The following is a 12,837-nucleotide window of genomic DNA, read 5'->3' on the forward strand; positions in this document are numbered from 1 at the left end:
AACACCACCCCAAGGGCCGGGACTGTGCCACAGCCCAACCTGCTGGACAGACCTCAGCAGGTCAGAGAAAGAATGGAACAGATAAGAGAAAATAATCAACCTTGAGAAGCAGAACCTACAAATCTTGACTTCTTCTTCTGTCACAGGGCAGGGAAAAAAAAGTCTTTCTAATACCTTGGGGGTCATCTCAACCACAGAAACTCAAGAGGAGACAGCACCAAAGGCCTGGTTAAAGGCACAGCAAACCCAATCTGCTTCTCTCCTCTCAAGCACAGGCCCAGCCATGTCCCCTCAGAAGGCCATGGGAACAGCTGGGCACAGTTTGTCTTTGGCAGGTCCATGCTGATGTTCCCAGCCATCCTCCCTCTCATGAGCCCATTACATGGCCACCAGGGGGGTTTGATCCATAACCTTCCCTGAAAAGGTTCCAGCTCCAGCTGAGCTTTGTCTTTCCTACATCCCTGCACTTCCAGGCAATTTTCTGCCTTTGATTCCAGATTCCCTGAGCTTTTACTTTGTGTTGGAGCCCAGTTGGCAGCTCCTTCTTTATCCCTGCTGCTCTCCTGGACACACAGACCCAAGCCCTGCCCTGTGAGCACAGACCCTTGCTGTGCTTTGGTCCTTCAGGATCAAATGGTTTGCCTCTTGTTAACACAGTCTCCTATGGAAACCTACCAAAAATATCCCAAACAAGCCAAAACCTCCTGTCTGGAAGCTGAAGGCTGGAATTCTCAGCTCCACTCACCAGCCAGACACAGGCAATGAATTCCAGCCTTCTCTGGAAACTCCAAGTGGCACACACAGAGCCCACCCAGCACCCCCACCTGGCTCAAACCCCTCAGGAGCACCAGGGCTGGGTTAAAAGCTCCATCTCCTCCCTGCCCTGCAGGACCAGTCTCCAGCAGACACACACTGCCCTCCTTCCATCCCCTGACCCCTGTGCCAGTGCTCCTGGCTGCCTCATCACCCTCTCCAAAGGGAGGAAATACTGGAATCAGCCTTTGAGGGTGACCCAGGTCCCTGCCCCTCCTCCCTGAAGAACCTGCACCCATCCCATGGAGCCATCCCCAGGTGTCTCTGTGATCCCAAAGCCTCACAGCTCCACAACTACACACAGATTTCTAATTCCTGCTCCTTGCTTCCCATGCTGGGAATAATTAATCACATGCAGGATACCCTTGCTTGGACAGAGATCTTTTTCATGACAAAACTGATTTTAAAGAAACAGTTCCATTACAAACAATCCTGACATGGTTCCTGCAGCAGGGTATTCAACTCATTCACTCTGAGATCTCGCTCCTGTACAAGTCACAATACAGTGAAAAACCCCAACTTTGTAGTATAAAAGTACAAGAGCCCCACAAAACACCCCCCCTTCAGTTGTGAAGGTGACACAGTGCATCTGAAAGATGGTTTGAAATTGTTCTCCCATAGCACAGCATATTTGTTTACAGTCCAAACCCTGCTTTCCACAGTGTTCAGGCATCACTCCTGTTTTTCCCTGGTGCCTGAGTGCTCGTCAATGCCTTTCACACAGGGTGACAGGGAACCATCTGCCTCCCTCCTCCTACTTGTTGCCACCTGTTCTTTTCCCAGTCCCCACATGGCAGCGTGAGCAGGGCCAGATTCCCTGGACAAGGCTGGGTTCCAGCACCAAGAAACCCCAAAAGCCTCTGTTACCCCAAGGGTCTCACCCCACACACACAAAAATGCTGTAAAAGTGATGACAAGGAATGGCTCTGCTGTAATTCAGTGTATCTGCTCCATAACTGGGACATTCAGGGGCTGAGCAATGAGGAGTGGAAGTAAAGTAAAAACTGGGTTTGTGTAGGAATGGGGGAGGAGAGATTCGAGGTTACTGAGAAGGGCATTCCCAAGGCATAATGGAGATTCTGGGATAGGCAGGAGTCCTCCATGGGGGCATCTGCAGGACACCAAACCCTCATGTGCAGGACACCAGACCCTCATGTGCAGGACACCAAACCCTCACCTGCAGGACACCAAACCCTCATGTGCAGGACACCAAACCCTCATCTGCAGGACACCAAACCCCTCATCTGCAGGACACCAAACCCCTCATCTGCAGGACACCAGACCCCTCATCTGCAGGACACCAAACCCTCACCTGCAGGACACCAAACCCTCACCTGCAGGACACCAGACCCTCATGTGCAGGACACCAAACCCCTCATCTGCAGGACACCAGACCCCTCATCTGCAGGACACCAAACCCTCATGTGCAGGACACCAGACCCCTCATGTGCAGGACACCAAACCCTCATGTGCAGGACATCAAACCCTCATGTGCAGGACACCAGACCCTCATGTGCAGGACACCAGGACCCCTCATCTGCAGGACACCAGACCCTCATCTGCAGGACACCAAACCCTCACCTGCAGGACACCAAACCCTCACCTGCAGGACACCAAACCCTCACGTGCAGGACACCAAACCCTCATGTGCAGGACACCAAACCCTCATGTGCAGGACACCAAATCCCTCATGTGCAGGACACCAAACCCTCATGTGCAGGACACCAAACCCTCACGTGCAGGACACCAAATCCCTCATGTGCAGGACACCAAACCCTCATGTGCAGGACACCAAACCCTCACCTGCAGGACACCAAACCCTCACCTGCAGGACACCAAACCCTCACGTGCAGGACACCAAATCCCTCATGTGCAGGACACCAAACCCTCATGTGCAGGACACCAAACCCTCATCTGCAGGACACCAAACCCCTCATCTGCAGGACACCAAACCCTCATCTGCAGGACACCAAATCCCTCATGTGCAGGACACCAAACCCTCATGTGCAGGACACCAAACCCTCACCTGCAGGACACCAAACCCTCATGTGCAGGACACCAAACCCCTCATGTGCAGGACACCAGACCCTCATCTGCAGGACACCAAACCCCTCATCTGCAGGACACCAAACCCCTCATCTGCAGGACACCAAACCCTCATCTGCAGGACACCAAACCCTCATCTCCAGGACACCAAACCCTCATCTGCAGGACACCAGACCCCTCATCTGCAGGACACCAGACCCCTCATCTCTTCATCAAGGAGGCAAAGAGAGAAGCATTGAGACTGAAAAGTTCAAGTGCAAGGCAATGAGGTCATTGAGGAACTTCCTTCTTTTAGGGAGTTCCCAATTTCTTCCTGAAAGGCAGAGCAGGCAGCAGAGCCACTCCAGGGAAACTGTGAAAGGCACTGAGTGTCCAGGGCCAGTATCTGAAACAGGGACACAGCTTCATACCCAAAGTGACTGAAAAGCACACGAGAGGCTTTTCAGGTCCCTTGTAGAATTCCACACCTGATGTTCAGTGCAGGGATAAAGAGGATTTAACTCAGACCATTGACCCACATCTTCCTCCCTCTTCTATCCTTACAACCTTCTCAATTACAAATATTTGTCCTAAAAGTCTCTGCTCTAAACACCATGATTCTTTCATACACTCCTGAAAAAGCAAGGGTTGTGGATTCTGTATGGCCAATCCCTTTCCAGGTGCAAACATTTCTAAATTTATTAACAGAATTACCAAAGTTTAGAGGAAAAGCCACTCAAGAAATTTCTCAATTCTGTGCTTTAACATTTTCCACTTTCCTGTGTACTAAAAGCTACCCAGAACTCATCCAAGGCACAAAAAAGCCCAGCCTAAAATGTTATGTTGTATGGATGATTATACCAAGCTCATAGCAGGAGATAAGAGTCACAGACAGATTTTATCCAGGTTTCTGTGGGGCTGTGCCCAGGCTGTGCAGAGGGTGAATCACCCAATTCCTGCTCTCTCCAAATCAGAAATCTGCCCAAGCACAGACACACAGACATCTCCCTTTGTAGCAGATGAATGTTTTCCCCTCCCTGCATTGCAAACTTCCACTGCCTTCCAGGAGCACAAAGCTCAGATGTGGGACTTCACTTGGATGAGAGAACTCACGTGGCCTCCCTGAGAAACTCCCCAGGGCTTCCACTTTCTCATTTGCATTTAGTTCATTCAAGATCCATTTGATAAGCAAAAGGGCTAATGAGAAATGGTTTGTAAATAGCCAGATGTTTGCCAATTCCAGCAGGAAGGAGAAAACAGAACAGCACAGGAAGGGAAGCACTGCTAACTGGGAAGAGCTTTGATGAACACTTAATCAACATTTTGTTCACTGAAGTTACTTTTCAAATTGGTAAAGTTGGCATTTCTCATCAGCAGCTATGAAACAATTAGAAAAAAAAAGTTTTCTGAATTAATGATTGAAATGTTCAGAATAGTTTTTGCTCAAATTAGGGATTTGAATTTTCATACCAAGCCAGCTGCCACTACTGCATGTGCCACCTTCCCCCTCTTTCCCAGAACAGTTTCCTTCTCCACTGCTCATGGATTGAGAGAAGGTATTTTAACCCCAGTATCTGTATTTCCTCCACCTGTGAATGGTCAGATTTCACACATCACACTCATTTCCCATGGCACTGCCCATCACAGCCCCCTGCACAGCACAGTTGCACTCAGATGTTCCATGGGGTGTCCCACTGCTGGAGAACAGCATCTCAGTGGCCCCAGAGTTCCAGAGCCACAGCCTTGGGTGTGTCTCTACAGCCCCAGTGAGACTCCACCACTGCAGCCCAAATCCTCTGGCAGCATGCAAAAGAGAAAGGACATCATGAGCAAAGTCCTTGAGGACAGCAGGATGAGGTGCTGGAGCAGAGCAGGAAGGAGAAACCACTGGACAAACAGTAGGGGAGGGAAAGGAAGAGGAGTGAGACCACAGGAACTCCAATAACAACAGTGAGAGTCATTTAGAAACCACTGCTGGGAGCTGGGTGCAAGCACAGGCTTGGGCAGGGCTCCCAAAGCCAAAGCCATTCATTATTCAGTGTTTGAAATGTGGAGAATATGGAATAATGCTACTGCTGGAAGGGGCTGCAAAGCACTCAGGTGATTGATGCACAGAGCAGAAATTCAATTCCTTTTCAGAATTTTTCTGGCAATCTGATGACAGCAGGGCAGTGCTGGATGCAGACTCCTGACACTGCTCAGTGGCATTAAAGCCCCTGACCCCAGGAGAGGGCACCCTGCACTCCCCAAATCCTTGTGGGGAGTACCTGGGGCTCTTCAGCCAGCAGTGAAACACACCCAGATCCAAAGAGGAATTCAGAGGGAGGAGCAAGTGCACAGCTATCCTACAAAACAACTGGAAAATAAACAGAAAATCTCTCTTCATGGCTCATTCCAAGTTTACTCTCTGCAAACTGGACACCAAAGCCAGGGACAGCAGAGTCACACCTGTTCAAGGTGTGAAGTTCCATCAAACCTCCAGCCATGGCTAAGACTGTTTCTCCTAAATCCTCTCCATTCAAATAAGAAAGAAATTAGCATTTTAAACAACTCCCCTCCAAAAAGACAACACAAAGCCCTCCTCAGTACAGTTTTAGTATTTTCCTGTCTGACTTGTCACCCCTCATCCTCTGGGGTTTTCTTCCTTGGGCTCTTAGAAATTACTTTTCAGAACTCTGTGACCTGAAAGAGCAAAACAACCTGATGCCTTTGTGATGATACTGGCAGTATCTCTCTTTTGGGGTCTTTAATCATAACACCAATTGTTCTGGTTTGCCACCCCAGCCATGCAGTGCAGGGCACTGTATAGGGAGCACTGGTAGGAGTTCCATTGAGTAGAGCACAGGGACAAATATTTACCTTAAACTGCAGCTGTAAACCACCAGATGTGCAGCTGCAGTTTGCAGAAATGACAAAGCTCACTATTTTTTACACTAATAGCAGAAAAAAGCTTCTGACACTGGAATCACTTTGATATAAAATATTTGGGGTGATTTGGGGTGTGCTCCATAAGTGCTTCTTTTCCAGGTTTGTGTTTTTAGTGACTGTTTTCATTTTGGCTACTCTGCTATTGCTTGTAAATCTCAGCATGCAACATTTCTGACCATGTTTTATTATTGCACCAAATATTATTCAAACTACAGGATGCATCCTGTAGAATTCCTTCAGCTCTCCTCACTAAGTGTACAGGAAACAACACTGGATCACTCACATGATTTTTAAAAAAAACACCCTGCTCTATAGGCTGAGCTATTGACAGAACCCACCATGTGGAAAGGTCCCTTGGAATGGTCCCTCCCCACTTTTGGCTCTCTGCTGTCACAGTTTATCTTACCAAGGTCAAGTATTATCAGCTGGGCTCCAGCCTGTGCATTTCCAACATCGTTTTCTGCAATGCACTGATAGAATCCTTCATCAGACTTCACCAGCCCCAAAACTTGCAGGTTATGTTCTTTCTGAGGAGCAAAGGGAGAAAACAACACTTAGAAATGGGCTGCAATTGCTGAAACACTGGTGTCAGCAGGGCACGTTACCGTGGCAGGAGAAACTTCTGACAGCAACTGGGAAAAGTGTGTTTGGAGCCCCCAGATCTCACCTCCCTTGCCCTGAGTCCTCATGTTCTAGTGGGTTCAAAAGGCAGCAGAAGCTCTCATTAATGGCTATAATTTTCTAGCATCACACAGCACTGGCAAATCCCAATGTTTCCCCAGCTGTTGTGGTGGTATTTTGGAGCCTGAGTGAAGCTCACAGCCCTACAAGCCAGGTACACCCCATTACACAGCCATTCATTTCTCAAATGCCTCAATAACACCTTTCACTGCACCTAAAATCTCCCTGTAGAAGCACCCCTGTGCCAAACTCACCATTCACAGCTCAGTTACATTTCTATCTCAGCTCCTGCTAGAAATTGGAATTTTTATGGGGCACAGACTGCAGCACACACAGCCAGTGGTCGTGGTGAGCTCACATTTTCACAGTGCTTTTTGCCACCCTGTGTGCCCAAGTCTCCTGGAAATTCCAAGCTATAAAGACATCAACTCTTACAACATAAGCAATGTACATTAAAGGAATTCAAGAAACCATTTCTCTTCCAGGTCCCAAACTGTGGGAATCCATAAAATCAGAAGGTTTTGGGAAAGCTGCAAAAGGCAGGGCTCAGAGACAGCTGAACTGTGATTAGAGCTGAGCAGTAGCCATCAGATTGGTCAGTAGAAAAATTATATAAGAAGTAGAAAAGGACAAATAGAACAATGGTCTGTGTATTAACACTTGTCTAGAATAACTCCCTAAGCTGCAGAAAAGTTTATCTAGTGAGATATGAGGAAGTTCTAAGCTTAATAATGGAGCTCTGTGCATTGTGATTTAAGGCTCACAAGCAGGTATTGTATTTGAAATAAGCAAGCATTGTTTAACCAAAGGTACATGTGCTTATAGTGGTTGGATGGAACCACTGCCAATGTGCTTCTGCTTTGTGGGATTGGTCAAAAAACTTATAAAGTGAGTTGTAACATTAAGTTCTTGTTCTGCTGCCTGGGATGTGAGCTGCCAGCATCTTCCATTGTCATAACCATGTAATGAGGCTGATGCTGGAAAATAAAACAGCTCAAGGCACGTTCCTAGCAGTCCCATCCTGTCTGTGATTTGTACAGAGACCCCGGCCAGTGATACCCAACACCAACAGGGCAAAGGCAGGTTCTAGAGAAGAAGCCAATCTCCATGACTGTGCAGAACTGCCAGGCCAAAAACATGCCTGGGATGTGAGGTTATAGCATCTCCCATTGTCATAACCATGTAATGAGGCTGATGCTGGAAAATCAAACAGCTCAAGGCACGTTCCTAGCAGTCCCATCCCATTTGTGATTTGTACAGAGACCCCAGCCAGCGATACCCAACACCAACAGGACAAAGGCAGGTTCTAGAGAAGAACCCAATCTCCATGAGTATGCAGAACTGCCAGGCCAAACACATGCAAGGTGGGCAGTGCACTCACCACGATTTTGAAGTAGTCACTGGGGATCACCACGTCCCCGTTCTTGACCCACTTGACGGTCGGCGTTGGCTTCCCGGTCACCTCGCACTCAAACACGATGTCCATGGACTCGTGGGCGTAGATGTTGGCGGGGCGCTTCAGGAACGTGGGGGCAACTTCAGGGGGGAAGGAACAAAGACAAGGAGATGATGTTAGAGAGAGAAAGAGACCTGACAGTCCCACACACAGCCAGCTTGACTCCAAGAGACGGGCTGGGCACTTGGGCACGAGCGGCAGCAAAGGCAGCAGGAATGTGCAGCTCAGCTTTGACAGACACCCACACAAGCTGGGAGCTCTTCCAGAACCACTTCTGGGCCAGCCTGCTCCATGGAAGGTGTCACTGCCCACAGCAGAGGGCTGGGAATGACAGGATCTCCAAGGTCCCCTCCAACCCAAACCATCCTGGCATCCTGTGGGTTCTGAGGGTTGGGGTTGAAGGTATTTGAGATGGCAGTTCATGTTTGGACTCAGGTGTTTATTATTTCTTATCAGTGAAACAGCCTCACAGCTATGAGTTTTGCAGCCTTTCATTAGCAAGGCACAAAATGGCCAACAAGCTCTTGTTAGGACTAAACTATCCAATTAAGAACTGACACCTAGATTATTTTCCCTTTTAACCCAATGACTGATTGCTCAAAGCCTGCAATGTGGACTTTTCTGTCCAATTACAAAATACCACCTAAAACCATGGAGAAGAAGGAAGAAGAAGGTAAAGAAGAATAACTTGCCTCTGCCTTAAAACTTCTATCTTGCTTCATATTTATTTCTATATTCTAAAACCCCAAACTCTAAGTTTTCCACCCTGTGATATTACACACTTCTAACCAACTACACACCCATAATCCCAGTGCTATCAATCAATTTTTAAAGTCTTCTCTACAGCCTCAGGTCAAATGCAGTGCTCTCTTGAGGGTCTGTGCCTTAAAGCACAGAAAGTTTAAAATTCTCAGTATCCAGGGTTCCAACAGGATCTAGCCAATTGGGAATGACCCCTTGAGACCACATGAAAGAAGAAATGGAACTGAGGTGTATAAACTGCAAAGTTAAATCTCAGGGAGTTCAAGTCAATAGGAAAAAAAGGCTACAATTATATAAAAAAGTACTTTTAAAAATGAATGGACACAAAACTGAGATGAAACTTTCCCAGCCTCATGTTCCTGTGAAGGAACTGAGGTTATCAAACACAGAGTGCTGTACTGAGCCCAGGAGTTTCTTCTCTGGCCTCTGGAAGCCAAGGAAAGCTCAAGGATGTCCATGAGCAGCCAGGTGCCCCTGCACCACAGTGATGACATTTCATGGATGTACAGAAGGGGAGCTGTGTATTTATAACACAGCAGAGCAGAAGCTGAACAGAAATTCTATGAAGAGCAGAAGTTCTTCACTCACAACATGCACCAAAGGTGTTACTCTGGGTCTTGGCTGCCTTCTAGATGTCCTTAAGTCCCCAGAGTGAGATGGATTGCACCAAACACATTTAAAATCCCACAAACTCTGAGACACAGATTTTTTGAGAACACCAGCCCCAAGTGATTGGTGCACAGACACAGTTTCTCCCACAGGAGCCTCCATCTGCATCCAGGGCCTCTGCACTCCTCTGGCTCAGCAGCACCAAGCCCTGGAGGCACTCACTCCTGGAATATCCTCTTTAGAGAACACCCACCTGTTGATTTGTATTTATTATGTTCCCAGCACAGGGCAATTCTCTTACTTGTGTTGGCAGCTGGGATTGCTGGAGTTCCAGGAAAGCCCAAAGCAGCCTTTTGCCCTTTAATATTTAGCAAAGAAAGTCAATATGGAAGGGCCACGGGGTTTAGACAAACAATTTACACACTTGGCCTCTCAATGGGGTTTATTTGGTGCTGTGGATAAGGAATCCTAGGTCATGTTTTACTCCTTCCTCTGAATTGATCCCAAAGGTTTGTAGGTGGATTTAATACTTTTAAATTAAAACAGTTGGAGGTGAGCAGCTCCCCCAGCCCCCCTCATGTTTTGGATTATAAATGAATAAAGAGAACATTAATAAATGGAAATACTTTAGAGTAAGGAGGTGGTTTACCTCTCAGGCAAGGGTGCAAAGCTACACAAAGTGTACATTCACTGCTCTAACGCTCACACAGGAGCAAAAAGCTGGATGGGGCTGAGCCAGCTGCCTGTGCATTCAGACACCCCTTTCATACCAACTTCCCAGAAATTTACCAAACACACCATAAATTCCACCTTAAAAAGGTTCAGATATTTCTGTGCTTACTCTCTGATGGCTGCTACCACCACACACAACATTGACATTTGAAAACTCTCTTCTGAATTTATTTGCCACCAAATTGCTGTAATTTATTCTCTATGAAAATTATTTTTATTCCTCCCTGGTATTTATCCTCAGCACTGTTATTTATTACAAGCTATGCTACTGCTCCCTCCCTTCCCCTACCCAGCCTTATTTTGGGTGTCTCAAGCAGTCACATTTGCTCTGCTGTGACAATTCCTCCCAACCCTCTGGATGTGCTCCAGCCTGAATCCATCTCCAGAGCCTGTGGAGTTTCAATCATTTACATGGAATTTTCTCAGGTTTCTGTGGTTGAAATGACTCCCAAGGTATTAGGAAGACTTTTTTTTCCCCAGTCCTGTGACAGAAGAAGAAGTCAAGATTCGTAGGTTCTGCTTCTCAAGGTTGTTTATTTTCTCTTATCTGTTCCATTCTTTCTCTGACCTGCTGAGATCTGTCCAGCAGGTTGGGCTGTGGCACAGTCCCTGCCCTTGGGGTGGTGTTGGCTTTTTATACTAAGAACTACCTGTGCTTTATTTACAATGATTTTCCAATACCCATCACCTATGTTGGACACTCTGTCTTTATTCTAAACCAATCCAAAAGTGTCACCATCCCAGCAGAAGATGGGGGACAAGAAGAAGGAGAAGAAGGACAGGACATGGCCAGATTCCTCCATCTTGCCTCTTGAACCCCCATTCAAAACCCCAAAATTCTACTTTTTCACCCTGTGACAAATTCACCATCATTCTACTCCAACTCTTGTGGCTTGTAAATCTCACACAAAGTTGGGAATGGTTTCCATGGGCTAAAATCCAAGGCACAGGTGTCTTTGACTGTGTGCCAAGGTCTCTGAGCCCCCTGCCAGGGTCTGGAATCACCCAGGGCAGCCAGAGCAATGTCCTGGGTCCTGACAGAATTTCAGCTGTGTCTCAGCAGTGCCTTGACAAATGGCACAAATACCACGGCAGACTGCAGCAAATCCCTCACCCAGGGCATCACTCTGCCTCTGCCCTTCCCACATGCATCATCCCCTGCCAGCCTGGGCCAATCATTGCCTGCTCATGGTTAGCTTTTTTAACTCATGCCTCATTTTGTTCACCCTGCTGATCAATTCTGATGTTCTCACTCCCCTTCCATCTCAGGCTCTACTCACACACACGATCGATTCCTGCACTGCTTGCAGAGTTGACAAAAGGGAATACAAGAATTGCAAAAGTTGTTTTCCCATGAATGTACAAATGCTTCTATTTCCAAAACATTCATTACAGGTGAGCTTGAATTCCTTAGCCACATACTAATCTTGTCAGAGGAACACACAGACACAAGGCAGTATCAGTGACTGCCAAAAGCACTGATGTGCCAAAAACTGATGTGAAAAACTCAGCATGGAATCCCAGCCTGGTTTGGGGTGACAGTTCCTTGAAGATCATTTCATCCCACCCCTGCCATGGCAGGGACACCTTTCATTGTCCCAGGCTGCTCCAAGCCCTGTCCAGCCTGGCCTGGGGCACTGCCAGGGATGCAGGGGCAGCCCCAGCTGCTCTGGGCACCTGTGCCAGGGCCTGCCCACCCTGCCAGGGAAGAACTGAATGCCCAAACTGTACCACAGCAAAGTTCTCACTCTGTGCTCTCCACTGATGTTTAACTCTTCATTACTGTTGTAATGAAGACATTTGGAAAGAACTCAAATATCTTTGGCAACTGATATTGCTCCAGTTTGGGACATCATCCAGAAAGAGGCATTAATTTTGAATTGTAAGAGGCAGGATTTTCTTGACACAAAAGGGGAAGTTGAAGTAGAGACTCTCCTACCTACTCTCAACTACTTTTGATTTAGGAGATTAAGAATTTGAAACACCCTGTGTTTTCAAAGTGACTTTGCTTTTCTGGCTCATGGAGCAAATGCCAAGCTGTTCACAAAGGGATAATAACATGAGGAGTGCTCACTTTATCAATTACTTCCCAGTTAATGAATTAATAAATGCTTTTCAAACACACTCTTCTGGTTTAACCATGTCAGTGTTTAGCATTAACACAAGGCAAGTACAGATGTTGGTGGTGAAGTTCAATTGATAACCAGTGAGCAAAGGAGCCAATTACCACAGAAAACCAGATTTGTAAGGGAAGATGCTGTGCTCTGTTGCCAAACACACAATTAAACTTCAAAGACAACTTGGCAGTTCAGCCCCCTCTTCGTGTCAGCACAGAACAACTCCTGAAAAGGCAAAATGCTTGAACAGAATTTCACACCCCCCAGGGAGCCCTGCCACCCTTCTGGGGATGGAAGAAAATATTTTGATCACAACAATGATCAAAAGATTAAGAAAAAACACCCAATCCAAACTACATCAGCAGTTGATTCAAACTTCTAAGCTACATCCCAATAAAGGTGAAATATTTTAAAAATAAGATGCTTTTTAAGCCAATAGCTCTAAAGGATGGGAAGAGCTGAGGAACTGCACACATGCAGCAGGAATTGCACCAAGGTGATGAGGAAACAGGAATGGGTGCTGGACATGGATCCCATTGCACAAGTACAGGTGATCAGAAGGAAATGGAAATGAACTCCAGTGGTCTGAAGCTGTGCTGTACAGGAGGAGCACAGCAATGGTCTCCTCTGGACACACAGGCTGTAAAGATCACTTTAAAAGACCTGTTCTCTTTCTAAAAAGCATTAACAAATCAGCTGCTGGTCTATTGTATT

The 12,837-nt window shown here is 46.9% G+C and overlaps 1 protein-coding gene across 8 annotated transcripts in view; it reads right to left on the reverse strand.

Moving 5' to 3' along the window:
- Positions 1–12,837, reverse strand: part of NEO1 (neogenin 1) — a 181,581-nt gene that overhangs the window by 62,996 nt on the left and 105,748 nt on the right. For all 8 annotated transcript variants that reach the window (XM_071441906.1, XM_071441903.1, XM_071441902.1 and 5 more), the window contains exons 6-7: positions 7,829–7,983; positions 6,173–6,293 (exon numbers count right to left, since the gene is read on the reverse strand). In XM_071441906.1, coding sequence (XP_071298007.1) covers positions 6,173–6,293; positions 7,829–7,983 — 276 coding nt within the window. The remainder of the gene's footprint in view (positions 1–6,172; positions 6,294–7,828; positions 7,984–12,837) is intronic.

Source organism: Agelaius tricolor, unplaced genomic scaffold (genome assembly GCF_023055355.1).
Source record: "Agelaius tricolor isolate 1412-34295 unplaced genomic scaffold, bAgeTri1.0.p SCAF_16, whole genome shotgun sequence".
NCBI classification, from domain to species: domain Eukaryota; kingdom Metazoa; phylum Chordata; class Aves; order Passeriformes; family Icteridae; genus Agelaius; species Agelaius tricolor.